Source organism: Nicotiana tabacum, chromosome 22 (genome assembly GCF_000715075.1).
Source record: "Nicotiana tabacum cultivar K326 chromosome 22, ASM71507v2, whole genome shotgun sequence".
NCBI classification, from domain to species: domain Eukaryota; kingdom Viridiplantae; phylum Streptophyta; class Magnoliopsida; order Solanales; family Solanaceae; genus Nicotiana; species Nicotiana tabacum.
In genome coordinates this window covers 222,288,553-222,305,748 of record NC_134101.1, presented here as the reverse complement: position 1 = coordinate 222,305,748, position 17,196 = coordinate 222,288,553, and the positions used below count along the sequence as shown (strand labels likewise).

Sequence of the window (17,196 nt, the reverse complement as noted above, 5' to 3'; positions counted from 1 at the left end):
CTAGCCACAAGTTACTTAACTATATCAATAAATGCTAAATGAATCAATTCCAATGCATGAAAATAGGTTTTCTAAAGTTTTTTCGAAAAAGTCAAAAATCGCCCCCAGGCCTACATGGTCAAAACTCGAGGTTCGAACCAAAACCCAATTACCCATTCCCCCACAAACCCAAATATATAATTTGTTTTGAAATCGGATCTCAAATCGAGGTCGAAATCCCCAAAATTTGAAAAACCTAGGTTCTACCCAAAACACCCAATTTCCCCCATGAAAACCTTTGATTTTGAGTTGAAATCATGAGAAAAGATTTTAAATATTAATAAAAACAAGTTAGAACTGACTTACAATCGATTTGGAAGAGTACTTGTCTTTGAAAAATCGCCCAAGAGAGTTGATGTTTTGAAAGGGTTTGAAAAATAAAAGATTTTCGGCTAAGTCATGAATTTGCAGGTCACAGATGTCACAGTTGCGACCAGGGTTCGCAATTGCGAATCCTTCAGGACCTGCTACTCTCGCATTTGCGACCAGTGTTCGCAATTGCGAACTCGCATTTGCGATGGAGGAGTCGCATTTACGTCAAGGGGGATTTCTGGGCCTCTTCGCATTTGCGATCAGCCCTGCCCAGGCCTTCTCTCGCATTTGCGATGGGTTATTTGCATTTGCGATCTCGCAAATGCGAAACCTGCATACCTACAACATACCAGCAATTCCTAAGTCCAAATTTCACTCTGTGGCCTATCCAAAACTCACCCGAGCCCTTGGGGCTCCAAACCAAACATGCACACAAACCTAAAAATATCATACAAACTTGCTCGTGCAATCAAATCACCAAAATAACATTAACAACTATGAATTTAGCATCAAAATCAAAGAAAATCTCAAGAACTTTCAAAGTTTCAAATTTTACAACTAAGGTTCCGAATCACGTCATATGACCTCCGTTTCTAACCAAATTTTACAGGCTCAACTTAAATCACATATAAGACCAGTACCGGGCTTCGGAACCAAAATACGGTCCCAATACCATCAGATTTCAAACACATTTCATTTCCAAAAATTCTTATATTTTCAGTAAAATAATTGTTTTCAAAAATTCATTTCTCGGGCTTGGGACCTCGAAATTTGATTTCGGGCATACGCCCAAGTCCTATATTTTCCTACGGACCCTCCAGGACAGTCAAATCACGTGTCTGGGTCCGTTTACCCAAAATATTGACCGACGTCAACTTAAATTTATTTTAAAGGCAAAATTTGTCATTTTTCACAGATTTTCACATAATGGCTTTCCGGCTATGAGCCCGGACTGCACATGCAAATCGAGGTGAGACAGAAAGAGGTTTTTAAAGCCTCAGAACACAAAATTTATTTCTAAAACAAGTGATACAATATTATGCTGGAACTCCAACATACAGAAAATTCCAACATAATATATTGGAGATTGGAGCACCTGTGTATGAACTTCCAGCATATTATGCTGGACCAGTATATTATGTTGGACCAGTATATTATATTGGAACTCCAGTATATTATGCTGGAAGTCCAGCATATTATACTAGAATTCCAGTATATTATATTGGAACTCCAATATATTAAGCTGGAATATTTTTCGGATTTTAAACAGTGTTTTCGTTCAGATTTATGTTTATATGAAAAGTGGTTAAATTTCGATTACTTTTAAAACTGTGGCTATTTTTCAATTACCACTTGTAAATCTGGCTATTTTTTAATTTCACCCCTCAATGTTATTGAAGTTTGATGATAATGGGTCAACCTTCTATACTTAAGATTGCCATCAAAATGGGCTTGGTCGATGAGGCTAGTCCAACTAAGTCCACTATTTGGGTAGGATGAGGCTAAGATTTTTCTAGCCAATTTAAAACTGAAGTTTTTAGGCCCGACTGAAGTTAGCCCGAGGGCTCGATCGAAACTTGGCTGGGTCCAGCCTATAATATTGACATCTTATCTTATAAAGAAAGTATATTTTTATAATTTTTACTTACTTACACATCATAATATGTCAAAAATATCAACAAATTTTTGTAGTTTAAGTTCGAATTTAGAAGGGAAAAAATCGTTATAATTTTTACAATTTACAATTTTTTTTAAAAAGGATGAAGAGCTAGTCCACGACCCGCTTAGGGCTAAGTTGGTCCGGCTATTTTAAGACACTTTCCAAAGTAAGATCGAGACCTAGCCCATCAAATTGCATGACTCATTTGAACTGGCTAGGCTAGCCCATTTGGACAGCTCTAGATATCTATCATGTCCAAACACAAAAGTCAAACCCGGGTGGGAGGGGGGTTGAGGGGGTTAAAAGCTGAGTCCGAAAATTTTTTGATGCTTTTTTGGACAAAAAACACGTTTCTAATGCTAAAAAAGAAGTTACATAACTAGGTAAAACGCAGTACTATACTACGTTTTACTTTAACGAAAAGTTAGTCGTTAAAGTAAAAAGCAGTATAGTACTGCATATTATTTAAAAATTATTTTTTTTAACTAATTTGCAGTACTATACTGCGTTTTACTAAACGCACTACAGTACTGCATTTCACTTAAACACACTACAGTACCGCGTTTCACTTATTAATTTGGGCTCATCTATATTTTTTTTTGGATGATTTACCCCAGTACAGCTGGGGTGCTGCTGTTATCGCATACCTGTATAGGAGCATGTGCCGGTCGAGCATGGGCTCAGCGGTGGACATATGTGGTTTTCTGCCCCTCCTACAGGTGACAACATTTTTGAATACTCTGTTCATTACTCCGAATTCTATATGGTCGAAATGACTCATAAATTTTACATCAACCTTTTATCTTAGGTTTAGGCCTGGTAGCGGATCATGCCGTTGCAGCCACCTCTACCACCACTTGCGCTCGGTGAGGCTTATCCATTTCTCCCTCTAGCTTCTAGGTGGATTCTCTGGCGTGGGAACTACCGAGGGACCGATGCTCATCATAATCTCCCCCTTGTCAGGGATGTGCTAGATATACTAGTGGACAGACAGGTAAATATGTACCTACACTTACTTGTTTTAAATTGAGTTGTGTTGTGCATACTCACTTTTATGTTATTATTTGGTAGTTCATCTGGACGCCATACAACGACGAGTTGCTAGCTCAACTGCCCGCTTATTGCTCAGTCGATCGACTGCTTTGGAGCACCTCCGTCCCGATGATCTTCTTCGATATGGTTGAGTATCATGCCACAGAGCGTGTGCTTCGCCAGTTTCACCGTGCCCAGCCTATACCGGGGGAGCCTGGATGGGTGGCTACACACTATCAGCGGGATAACCGTGCCAGGCTGGACGATATACATATGGGATGGCTAGAGCAGCAGGTCCATGTTTCATGATGGATATTTTCTTGTTGGTGATGACTCCTGGATGGACCACCGTGGTCCAATACTCCAAAACTACGCATATTCCAACTAGGGGCGGGGTCATAACTTGTAAAATTCATATCCGAACAGTACCCCCTATGAAAAATATGAGTGTTAATACAAATCCAATTAAAACATAAAATAAACATCGTTAAAGCGTAGTAAAATTGAAGTTTACCAGTTGTCTTGTTGATTATATAAAGTCGAAAAATTATTTTGTAGATGCTCATTCGCCGGTGGTGACAAGTTTAAATCAAGGCAAGATCTTTCATCAGCAACCTATCCGGCAAAAATTACTCCAGAATAACCACCCGATGACTAGGGTTTATCCCTACTATGCACGCCCTCATTATGGGGAACGTCTTCCACCTTGACGTACATTTTGAATAATTTTATTACAATAAATTCCCTGTATTCATATGGAATCCGCAAAAAATCTCTAAGAGTTTCATCATCCTCGATGTTAAACTCAAAATAATAAGCAAACCCCTGCGGAGTCACTGAATACGGAAATCTACCGGTTACTTTAAGGTTAACCGAACGCCTCCTATCACTCATTTTTTTACGTAACAACGATACCAATTTATCGTACTCCATAGTAAGCGGCAATTTAACATGACACTGTGGAGGTGAGCTATACCTCACAGAGTTATTCTCTAGCACAACCTCACCCCCCCAATATAGTGAAACACTTATTATTGGCACTTCAAACATTGTAAAAAAATGATTGATAAGAAGAAGAGAGAAGTATGAACGTAAGTTTGAAGTAAAGTATTGAATGGATTTTCATAAAATTGAAACGCCTTTAAATAAGGCAAGTCCGAGCTTGGGGTGCAGAATTTTTCTATGTAAAACGCAGTACAATACTACGTTTTATGTATTTAAATTATTGTTATGTCAGTTAATTATTGGTGGGGCCAAAAATCAGAGTAAAACGCAGTATAATAGTACGTTTCAGTGTCGTTTTACAAAAAAAACAAATGTTCTCTGCGTTTAAGTAAAACACAGTATAGTACTGCGAATTAGTTAAAAAAAATAATTTTTAAATTTAACGGCTAACTTTTCGTTAAAGTAAAACGCAGTATAGTATTGCGTTTTACCTAGTTATGTAACCTTTTTTTAGCATTAAAAATGTGTTTTTTGTCAAACAAGCATAAAAAAAGTTTTGGACTCGTTAAAAGCTCTAGTCAAGATGAGTGAGCTCAATCTTTGCTAATCCAAAAAAGTAATAGTCAAAAAAGGTGTAAAATTCCCAATTAATAGGACTAGTGGAGTATTTTGTATTAGGTGGGTTGACCAAGCATGTGATTATAAGGACTGACAGACACATACAATTTACAGATACAAAGGCAATAGTAAAATCTACTTGTCTCCCTTGACTTCCCACGCGTCTATATAGGTAGGTCCCACCATCTCTTCACCTGCTATTCCTTCTTGCCCAATTCCTCCCTAAACCCCACCCACCCCAAACTAACCCCCCACACCCCCAATCCTCACCAATACATTCTGATTTTCTCTCTACTATATATATGTGTGTTTTTCAACCTCCTTTCTTAACTGTTAAATCAAATTCCTCACCTGCTCTTCTTTTGAACCAGTAGAGAGAGAAAGTGATTTAGAGAGAGAGAGAGAGAGAGAGAGCTGTTTGGTGAATTGTTGATTTTTCATTTGTTGCAATACACACACTATGAAACAGAGTCCTATGTCTTCAAGCAATCACACCTCTAATGTAAGCTCTTTTTTTTTTTTTTTTTTGCTAATATCATAAGCTACTAATTCACTTCAATTTCGTTTCTTTTTGTTGAATTTAACTGAATTTCTAGTTCTATTGACTGGGAATTTCAGTTTAGCTCAATTGCTGGTTAAATATAGTAGAAAATAGTTGATCGTTTTTGGTCAATTAGTTCGTAACTGTGTCGATAATGGACTTGAAATTCTTTTTAGATCATTTTAGCAGTTTAATTTCCCTTATTGATCATTTTTCTTATATATATGTTTTTTGGAAAATGGGCTGTTTGATTATAATGCCTTTGAGTCGGCTAATGCACTGGGGAATACACGTGAATATTTTGAAGTCAATGGCATATAGAACTGATTTTTAGTTGTATCTTTTGAGTGAATTAGATTTTTTTTCTTTTGATGACGGTGGCGTCAAGCCAGCTTGCGTGCATCTTAGACTATTCCACCAGGTACGTCTATCTCACACCAGCATACGTACCAGGTGACTTTGCCTAAGGTTTAGGCAGATGCGAAGAAATGACCAGAGACCTTATGGTTTTCCTCCTACTTCATTGACCACTAAGCTGTTCGGTTATTTTTTCCCTTTCTTTTATATGGTGGGAGGGGGATGATTGACTCTTTTTTCCCTTAAATTTGAATTGCTTTTCTTAAATTAGAATGGGTAGTTTAGACATTTTCAAACAATTTTAGTTGTTGCATCAAGCATTTGGATGATCAATTGATCTTTTGGCTCCTCCTAATTTTGGCTACTAAAGAATTGAGTACTGTGATTAAATGCATTCTAGAAAATTTTCGGTGAAAGTATTAGAGACCAAAACGCCTTCCTATGCCATTTTTACTTCTGAAGAACCTAATTTTTTTACTATAGAAAAATACAATATCCACACTGATTGTATATGGATTTTCAAAGGGGTTTTTAGTAGTAATGGGAACCTATCCATTGTCTTAACACTTTGGGTGACTGCACTGGTATTAGAGCCAAACTATAGTAATCCTATTATTTCATCCGCCAGTCCTTTCTCATTGTCTCGCTGGCATTTTCTCGTGCTTTGTGCTTACTTTTTAGTTTGTTGAAATACTTTAATCTCCTTAAAGATTAAGCTCGTTGAGCCCCAAAAGAAAAAACATCTTTAGTATATGTGTCGACCCTAAAACTTGGGTTACATGTGCAAAAGAGTGTTAGAGATGTATATTATTTTTTATTAGAGTTCTTAAATGGTTTATGATGGTCGTGTGCAACTCAATTTACTACATATCTTTACTCTCTGTGGTTCTCTAAACATCCTGCAATACTTATGGCCACTTCTAAATAGGGAAATGCTAGCGTTTTACCACTGGAAAATGGCTTCAGTGATTCACTCTCTCTGTTGAATTCCGAGAAGGCTGTAGAAGAACTTAGTCAACAACCTCTTCTTCACGGGATTGATGATCATCTGATTGAGTTTGCCGAGGCTTTGAGAAGTATGATATGTTGTTACAATGATTAATTATTTGGCAATATTTGGAAACTGCTACACTATATGATACAGATGCTTTACTCTTCAATTTGTTAGCCGTTGCAAAAGCACTAAGACAAGCTGCTGAAGGAAAGGCATCTGCACAAGCTGAAGCTGCTGAGTGGAAGCGTAAATATGAACTCGAGAGGTCACGTATTCTGCACTTGGAGAGAAAAGGTACTGTCCCAAAGAGGCTTTTATGTTTACTATTTAGTGCACTGTTTGCAGCAGTTGCCTGCAGCTGAAATATATTTATGATTTGTGCACTGGTTCCATGTCTACTTAGTTTCGGTCGTCTCAGGTGGCGATACCTATCCTTCTTGAGTTAAGATCCATTTGTAATTGTTACCACATTTTGATGCCATTTCTCCACTATCTGGTTTGTTTTCTTACAAACTCTGTTCCTCTTGTCCCTCTAATTGAGGGATGGCCAGCAATGGTTATCTTTAATAGCAAACAAGCCATAAATTATATTCTATACTCCACTTTTAGAAATAAGATAAGCAGCATCATGAGGTATATAGTTTTTTTTTTTTTTTTTTGAGTAGCAAAAACATAAAGGTATATAGTATCACATGTTTCAATTCGTAGGCATAATGATTCCTCAATAGTTTGTTAAGGAGTTGTTTACGCACTCCAACTTTTACAACCACAATCTACTTTATTTATTTGATTAGTTTAACGTCAAAATTTGCCCCTATCCTCTCTGCCTCACATTTTCTTGTTTTTGGACTTTTTGCCTCCTGATTTATCCAATTTCATGTTTTTACTAGTCTATGACTCTATGTATTTTCATGACTTGTACATTAAATTACATGAGTCGAGCAAATTTATGTATATCTTCCCTTTTCCAAAAACTTTTGAAGTATGTATATGTTCGTGTATGTATAACAGAGAGAGATAGAAAACGCAAGCTAAAAGATAGACAAAATTGTTTTAGTTTGTACAAAATCTCATGAATGCAATGAAGACAGATAAAATCTTCCTAGCTCTAGGATCACCGATTACTGAATGATTGCTTAGACGTTCTAGCCGGATGGGTTGGGAGTAACTCTCAGAGAGACATAGAGAATCAAAAGAGAGATGGGTTGGAGAATAGAAGGGTAATTAGGTCATCTAACTAGTCACAACATTGAAGCAAAGTGTGGTGGCAGATAGTTGGAGCGCAACAATCAGTTCTGTCTATACAGTCAGAAAAAATGTGGAAAACTGTGCGGTTAAAGTACATTCCTCATTTTATCGTTTCTGAAGTACTAGACGCTTGTTATCAAATCATAAAGTTTTAACAGAAAGCTTCCTTTTTGGTAAAGTAACTTGGCTTACTCTGCAGTATCATCAGAGGAGCATTTGATAAAGGAGGGACGAGTTGTACCCTTGTCAAACCAAACTGTACTATCAGATGGTGCTCCAGAGCAATCTGAAAGGTGTTGTGGAGAGAATGGGATTTGCTCTCATGAGGTTCTTCGTGATGGAGAATGTGATCGTGATGCCAGTGCCTTTCCAAACAAGATGATCAGAAAGGTAGATGCTTGTAAACTTATGCTGTTTCCACTGTAACAGTCTTTGTTGATCACTTTTGTGTGCTGTGCATTAGAAAGCGTGAAATATAATGTGTTGGTTTGTTTTTACTGAGTTTCAGATGTATATTCATTTTGTAAATGATTTAATTATTGGATTTTATATGTGCCATCCAGTTGTAACTGGATAGACTCCCAGCATTACTTTTTTGTTAATTATAGAACTTACCTTTACTTTATCCCAAAAAGAAAAAGAAAGTTACTGTATAATTTAGTTGTCCAAGCCCTGTGAAAATGCCTGCTATATTCGTCAGCTTAGCTATTGATACTGTGAGGCTGTTATCATTGCAAGATATTTTAATGTCTTTAACTTGTTGTACTTTAATTGGTTATCCATCTCAATATTGAATGCGGAATGAACTTCAGCAAATTATAAATATACTGGTACAAAGACAAGATCTTTCTTCCTTATCAAAAAGACAAGATCTTTCTTCCTGTATGGTATTTCTTATCTTGTAGTGCTTTTATGATTTGTTCTTAAAATAATGCCTATTAATAATTCGTGTAACGAAACAGGCATCATTCAAGTTGTCATGGTGTTGCAAAGGTGAAAAAAGTGATCAGAAAAAACATGATGTTGTCTCTTTTGAAAAGGGCAACATAACAACCGCAGAGCGCAGCAGTAAACAGGTCTGCCCATTTTTTGGCCTTCAAGCTCCTCTCTTCTCAGTCTGACCTTTTCAGACACGTCTAACTTTACAGTTTTCTTGTGTTGTTTGCCCATGATAACAGAACTTCGAAAGAATACCACTTAGGCTTCTTTTCCTGTTGCTTTAAAATTTAATTTCCGTTAAACAGACTTATCAATAGAGGGAAAAACTTCATCTGAACAGAGAATCATTTTTTCTTTCTTTTCCAGATTTCTTTGAAGTGGGAATCTCCCCCACAAACGGTGCTTATATTGACAAAGCCAAATTCAACTGCTGTTAGGATGCTTTGTTCAGAAATGGTCAGGTAGGATATTAGAGTATAGACATACTTTTTTTCCCGCTTCAGTTCTTTTTGAGAAAACTGTGCTAGAACTTAATGGTAATGCATGTCTTTTGCATTACTTTGTAAAGTTCCTCCTTAGAGCTGGTCAAATGATTTCTTAATTGCTTCGATTTTAATTTTACAACGCAAATATGTTCAAATCATAATTAGATAAACTGATCTTAACAGCTTAAGTTTTCAAATGAAGGTAGTTACATTAGTTAACATGATACCAGCTGCCGGGTTTGAGTTCCTTCAAAAATTCATCACCTGCCATTAGGGGCGGATCTAGCGTGTAGTATACGGGTTCCCGGGAACTTTTGCGTAGACCCTGTATTTTTGTTAAAAAATTTATTAAATATCTATTTGTGAACCCAGTTATTATTGTATATTAATTTGAAATTGCGACAGGAACCCATAAACTTAAAATCCTGGATCCACCTCTGCCTGCCATCCCAATAGTTTACATGCTGTGTGCCACACAAAAAAACAAACAATAATTGTCGTCCTCTCTCGGGTAACTTATGCCTTTAAATCAGGTGAAACTATGTCATTTAACAATAAACATGTAGGTTTAGGTTCTTCTGCTGACATTCTTGTGGCTCGTTGAGCTTTCTTTTCTGGAAAGTCCTAAAGTAGTATCCTGATTTCATTCAATCAATCAATCAAGTACGAATCTTAAACTAGTTAGGGTTGGTTATATGAATCCTCTACCTCCATTGCACTTTACTTGGACTTATTTCATTCCAATACTAGTTCTTTCCTGATTTTAGAGAGCTGTCAAAGTGATATCCTCATTTTTAAAAATAATACTCTTTTCCGGATTTTACTGTCCTTTTTTCTCGAAAGATGATTTTACTCCTTCCTTGGCAAGGCTGATTTTGTGTAGTTTAGTAGTTGACTCAGAATAGTCTTGGCAAAATTGCAATTTTATGAGGTGACCTACTTTCTTAAACACACATCCCCTATGGGAAGGATTTCACTTATTTTTGTGCCAAGCATGGTGATAGGGAACGAAGCGAATGAAAAAGAAGAAATCTTTCCTTTTATATGGGAAAGCCTTGAGGCATATCTTAATGGTTTTAGATTAGTTTTTCTTGCATTATTTATAATTCTACAAGCTGCTTCTATGTTTCAGGATATTTGTAATAGATCAGGTTCTGAGTCAAGGATAATTTGGTAATTTTTCTTTGGCAGTAAGTCTGTTACAAATTTAAGTAATATATCTTTAGGAAAGTCAGAGAGCATTCTTTTTAATTATATATGGGAAGCTTTTTATCTTAAACATCAAGGTCTTGAACTGCTAATGATTTAGTAGAAATCCTATAGGGTGTAATGGTTTCAATAACAAAAGTAGAAATCCCAGTAGAGAAGGACTGCATGCAGCACATAAATCACCTGTCTATTCTTTCAGTCAAATGGTGGAGAATTATCATTTGTATTGAAACGTTTGTTGCTTTATGCAACATTATTTTTTATTCAGTGCTTAATGCAACCTTATGAAAGGAGCTTAACGAATTCTAGGTGGATTTCCTAGAACTTCTCTTCTAGTACCGTTAATTTTTTTTTGGGGGGGATCAAACTGAATTTTTTTATTTAACCAAGTATAACAATATATGTATAACTAACTCTTTTCGACTAGAGAGTTAGATCTTAAAACAAAAACTATAAAACTGCACAAAATTGCCATCACTCAGGCTATCAGCAATTATTGTTTAGCACCTTCTAGGAAGGCTATAAACTAGAACCTCTTCATTTAATAGCAACATTATGGCATTACACTGAAAACTGTTTAGCCTATCAGATCTCAAAAGCATAGTGTTTACTTCTTTTCTCACTTCATTATGCTTCAAATCATTATCCGTTCTTTGCCTATGCTACAACCATCCCAAGTCTCAAGTACTCTTTCACTGTTTTTTAGTCACAAGCCTTTCCACTGCCCACTAGTAGGTTAGAGACCCCATCTCTTGCCATAGCTTCTTTATCTTCTGCATATATCAGGACATCTGTAGGATGATTTGTCTTCCTGAGATCCCTTTACATGTTTTATTTCAAACCATGAGACTCGGTGTTGGAAATATATGGTCATGACGGATGTCGGCCAAAGGTGTTATCTCCTTTGCTAAATAATTTTAGCTTTGCTATATCTTTCTCACTTTTTTTGTGCTCTTATTTTCATTTCTTGACCTTGGCAACATAGATAATGTTCGAAATAAGGAAAAGACCCGCGAAGTTTCAACTATTGGTTTGACATTTGGACATTTACGCATTGCATTCCTTCCTGTGTCATCTTCATTATTTAAATTACCTGGCAATTAAAAGCAAACCTCAATTGGCTAGTACTTGCACTCTGAAAGCTGAAAAAGAACATTATGTATTGACTATGTACACTTGCATATTCAGAGAATGTCCGGCTAATGTTGGATGGAAGGAGCACGTTAATGTAGTCACAGGAGACAATGCGTTGACCTGACTTTCTGCTAGTTTAAGTCTTCAGAACCTCTAGAATGGTTTCTTGAACTGGTCAAACTTATCATACTCTGTTTAGGGGTCGGTGTACTCTTCCTGCTACTGCATTTATATCTTTGTTTCTTGTGTTCTACATTTTTTCCTATTGTCACCTTGTACTTATCTTCCTTTATGAGCATATTTTCAGTAACAAATTGGTGACAATTTCTTAAAATGCTCATGGGAATTGTCCCAATCAATCAACTATGTGTCAAGTTGGGTCAGAATCATCTGTATCTATTCCATTCGGATCCATTTCGCTTCAATACTAAATAACAAATTGCATTGTCTAATATCAGATTTTTTCCTGTGTTCAGCCGAATCTGTGTAAGCAGCTCATCTACAGAGCAATCTCAATTCGGAGTATATATTTAGTATCTCTTTGTGTTATGTGTCCTTACATGCATATTCTCTTTGGTCCTGGTTGGTTAAAAGTGATTGTTTGCGTTCCTTTTGATTTCTTTTTTCAATCATTTAATCACTTGCTGTGTTTGAATTTATTAGATGCTTTATCTATCTCTTCTCTTCTCCAGATGGCTAAAAGAGCAGAAAAGCTTAAATATTTTTGTTGAACCACGGGTGCGAACTGAACTTCTAACAGAGTCATCATATTACCAGTTTGTACAAACTTGGGAAAATGGTGAGTGGTAAAACTTTTTCACTTATACAAAGTAAGCTGAAAAGAAAAATATTTCTTCGATCATCACATTAACTTCTTTCATATGGACATATCTCGGATTCTTGGTTCATTAGATTTTGACCTCAGTTTAAGCTCTAATTTTTTGGATCACTTTGCGTAAGGAAACTTTTACTGATAATCTGATATCTTTTCGATAAACAATGCAGCACATGTGTCCATTTTATTGTTTTTTTTAATCTTACCGTACTATTGTGCAATGTTATGTTTGTTCTCCAGCAGCATGAGAAGCAACCACTTTCTAGTAAACCTCTTGTGCTTGTATTTGAAAGTATGCGAGCTTTATCTGCAATGACTAGTGAAGTTTGGCGCGTCATGTTAATATAACATCTCCATATAAATAAGGACCAAATTTAATGTTGAAAAGATAGGACATCATTTTGTCACTACCAAGAAATTTAAATGTTGCATTTTGAGAGATATGCTTCAACCTGCATAACTGCTCTGCTGTTTCTTGTACTGGTTGATCACATATCATCTCTAGTTTGTAGTGAGCCAGGGATAGTCAAATTATAGTTTTATCTTATCCTAGCATTTGAAGCTCAAATTGGTATCCATTGATAGTGTCAAACAACCAATTGATATGACCAGTATTTGAGGAAGAATGCTACAGCTTCTGTGTCTTACTTTGTGCAAGTGTTTGATTAAATGTTCTGCCTAGTATTATGATAGGACCTTGATACAAATGATCCTAAAGTAGGAATTAACCCTGCTTTTTAGATATATGTCAGCAATTTAGAGAATTTGTCTTTTCATTTGCCCCCTTGAAGCATCGTGAGCACAAACGAGCACATGTAATCTCCATACTTGTTGTAGATTAGAAACTTAAAATAGTAAAGATGTTCTTTTCCTTATCTGTTATTATCAGTATGAACAATGTTAAACCTAAAGCAACTTCTTGTTTGTCACAGACAATGAAGTTCTGCGTCTCCACACAAAAGTTGATGTTGTTGTCACTCTGGGTGGGGATGGAACCGTCCTTTGGGTATGTATGTTAATTTTGTCTTTTGGACTAGAAGTTTGTGGTTCATGTGGTCTGATCAATGCTTCATATGTACACATTTATTAATTGCAACGTGTTTCATATTGCAGGCAGCGAATATGTTCAAAGGGCCAGTTCCTCCTATTGTTCCATTTTCTTTAGGCTCGCTTGGCTTCATGACTCCTTTTTGTATCCTTATCTTCCTTTAGAAACCTTCTTTTTCATACATGTGGTATATACTATCTCTATTTTAATGAAATTCAATGAAAAGGTATAATTTGACCACTCTAATTACTTCATTACATGGCAATTGAAAGAAATAAAACAGAACACCTTCTATCAATATAGATCGGACTATAAAATATACAACACATAATATGGTAGCTTTGCATTGGTATAATTATTACTTTTCTCTGGTTACCTTTAACATTTCCAGATAGTGAGCATTACAAGGAATATCTGGATTCAATTCTTCGTGGTCCAATAAGCATCACACTAAGGCATCGTCTCCAGTGCCACGTGATAAGAGATGCAGCTAAAAGTGATCTGGAGACTGAAGAGCCCATACTTGTTCTCAACGAAGTTACAATTGACCGTGGGATTTCATCGTTTTTGTCAAATCTAGAGTGCTATTGCGATAATTCTTTTGTTACCTGCGTACAAGGGGATGGTTTGATTTTATCGACAACATCTGGAAGCACTGCATATTCTCTTGCAGCTGGAGGGTCAATGGTCCATCCTCAGGTACATCCTATCATAGTCATCACTTGTTGCTTTGTGTTCTTCCTCAACTTGCAGACATAGCTATTTGAGTAATGCAAAATTATGCGTTATGATTGTGGGTTGAATTTTTGAAGCTCTTGAATGAGCACAAGGCCTTTTCCAAAACATAGTTAGCCGTAAATCTGTCTATTTATTAGTTTTTAAGAATTGGCCGGATTACTATAAACCAGAAGACTAAGCGGCAAAAGGTACATATTTAACCTTTTCTAGTGTCTTCCTTTTGAAAGGGAGCCTTGGCGTAAAGTTGTTGTCATGTTACTAGGAGGTCACGGGTTCGAGCCGTGTAAACAACCTCTTGCAGAAATGCAGGGTAAGGTTGCGTACAATGGACCCTTATGGTCTGGCCCTTCCAGGGACCCGCGCATAGCGGGAGCTTAGTGCACCGGGTTGCCCTTTTTAGTGTCCTCCTTTTAGAATTCCACAGAAAATTTGCATTCAAAAGTGAGTAACTTACCTCAATGTGCAACTTTCCTTATTGGATCACCCATAAGGGCAAGTGTCAAGTGTTTTCACAAAATTATAGAGTAATGATTCATCCAAAAGAATATTTTTAAATAAAAATTCATTCAATGCACGATCGTATGTGAACTACTTGAAAAGGACAAAATATGGGCGGTAACTGATGGAGTACTTCCCTTACAACGTTAGAGTTGATTCTACTTTTTCTTGATGTTTCTTTTAGTAATCTATTTGTAATTTCATAGTCTCTGTTTGCTCTATTCTGTTTCCAGTAATCAACTTTTAAGCAATTCAAATACTCTTTAATATGGTGAGTAATAGATCTATGCATCTCATTGAAAGATACTGGATATGCCTCCAATCTTCATTTAAAATAGAAGTTTTTTACAGGAAAGTTGGAAGATATTCTTAAGCTTTCCTTTTCATCACTTGGCGAAATGGGCTTAATAGTTTGGTCTGGTTGAGTGATTGGGGCAAAAAACAGGGTGGCAGAGAATTTATTTGTTTTGAATTCACAATAGTGGGATTTTTTTCTGAACGCTACTGGAGCTTTTATGATGGAAGTAAGTGATGCGCGATACGTATGAAAGAATGTGCTTGTAACTACCGTCTAATTATAGCTAGGAAATCTGGCTCGCAAGATTTGTCCCTTTTAAGATTTGTAATTACAGCCTTAGAAAGACCAAAATCCACCAAAAAAGATTTTAAAAAAAAATAGAGTGGCCCTAGCAAGAGAAACATTTTGAATTCTATAAACCTTTTAAGCTAATGACGAGTGCTCTGTGTTGTTGCAAATCCCAAGGAAATAGCTTCATTAAAAAACTTCCGTTCCTGTATGATTGAGTTCTAGACTGTAGATGGCGAAGTACATTTGTCCTGTATCAGGTGATACTGAATGTGATTGAAGTGTAGGAACTAACATCTTTAGTTTAGAATTTGTCACTTTTTCTTGTTCCTAGACCATTGTCCCTAAAGAACAAAAATTGCCTCCTTTCTAGTTTTCATTTACTCCTTTCCCCCACCTAACCAAAAGCTGCAACCGCTGCTTTATAGTGTTTTGGAAAAATAAGGAAAGAATAATTTATGTTAATGGTTTCAAAAGTTGGAGAATTTCAGAGGGAATACAATGAAGCCAAAACCATACTTCTTCATCAACAGCTTTTGTTGTTTAACTACGATTATAATCAATATTGGAAACCAACGTGGCATATTAACATGTCGCAAGCTATTAATCCATGCTTTGGGATTTGAATATTAGACAGATGTAGATGGGTTCTGCTTTCGTGTATAGTCTTTCATTTCGAAATTTCCGCCGACCTATTACCAATTGGAATTGGACTTGCAATTATCACAATCACGATGCAATAAGCTCTGCAATTGATGTCTCATCCATTTGATGTCTTTGAGTTGATCATAAGCTTAGCAACTTTAGTGTTCTTAATCAAATTGCAGGTTCCTGGCATCCTCTTTACACCTATCTGCCCACATTCTTTATCATTTCGTCCTCTTATTTTGCCTGAGCATGTGACAATCCGAGTACAAGTACCTTTCAACAGCAGAGGTCATGCATGGGCATCATTTGATGGGAAGGATCGGAAAAAGTTGGCACCAGGGGATGCACTTGTTTGTAGCATGGCTCCTTGGCCAGTGCCAACTGCATGTCAATCTGATTCGACGAGTGACTTTCTACATAGCATTCATGAAGGTCTTCACTGGAATTTGAGGAAGACACAGTCTTTCGATGGCCCTCGGGAGACATGATCTTTACTAACAATTTTATCTGGTAAGGAAAATGAGAAATCCACCTCGTGTTGAAAAGAGCATCAAGATTTCCTTCTCAGTTATCGCAGAGGGATTCGTGATGTATATACGCCTATACATGCAGCATAGAATTTAACTTTGAGAATCATGAGTTTCACCATTTGGTCGTTTATATATTTATTGTTGTTTGTAACTTAGACGTAACAATAAGAATAGAGAAGGAAGTTTGTATCATTTTGTACAGTTCTACTTAGATCATACCTCTTGTCCTGGTTTACAAGGGAAGCCAAGCTTTGGGTTCTAGCTTCAAAAATATTGAAACACTGCTTGAAGCAATTGAGAGGAAGTGGGAAAATGTATATTTGGAGTTCTGTGCTTTTGGTTCATCTAATAATGTATCTTTTTTTGGTTGGTAGTCTAAATATCCAATTCATATTACTGTTGGTTTATGTGTGGCAAATCAATATGTTCATAAGAAAATGAGCAACTTAAATTGTAAAAAGTAGAAAAAAGACACTCTGGTGCCTCTCTCTACCTGTTGTTTAGTAGAGATATTTGGTTTGGAGGGGAAAACTGAGCAGACAATAAATAGCTGACCAATTGTTTCACCACTTGAGAAGGCTTTTTCTTTTTTTCTTTTTTTTTTGAGGAAAATGGTGGGAAATTCAACTGAGTTTCCTTTTGCTTTGTTATAAAAGATCAAATTTGACTTTGTACTATTCGAAATTGAGCGACTTTTGTCTTTTGTTAAACGTTTGCTCTTTTTTATAATCATGGTGTGATCAGGGTAGCTTGCATATACATTGACTAATATTACATAAAAAGTCTCATTTTCATCCTTG

General features: G+C 36.4%; 1 protein-coding gene across 1 annotated transcript; it reads left to right on the top strand.

The window, feature by feature from the left end:
- Positions 1–4,899: 4,899 nt before the first annotated feature.
- LOC107823627 (NAD(H) kinase 1) lies at positions 4,900–16,776 on the top strand. Its single transcript, XM_016650315.2, has 11 exons — positions 4,900–5,108; positions 6,433–6,580; positions 6,673–6,792; positions 7,946–8,136; positions 8,709–8,822; positions 9,052–9,146; positions 12,206–12,312; positions 13,281–13,354; positions 13,462–13,540; positions 13,788–14,095; positions 16,046–16,776. Exons 1-11 carry the CDS (start codon positions 5,067–5,069, stop codon positions 16,352–16,354), a joined length of 1,587 nt encoding a protein of 528 aa, XP_016505801.1. The 5' UTR covers positions 4,900–5,066; the 3' UTR covers positions 16,355–16,776.
- The last annotated feature ends 420 nt before the right edge of the window (positions 16,777–17,196 follow it).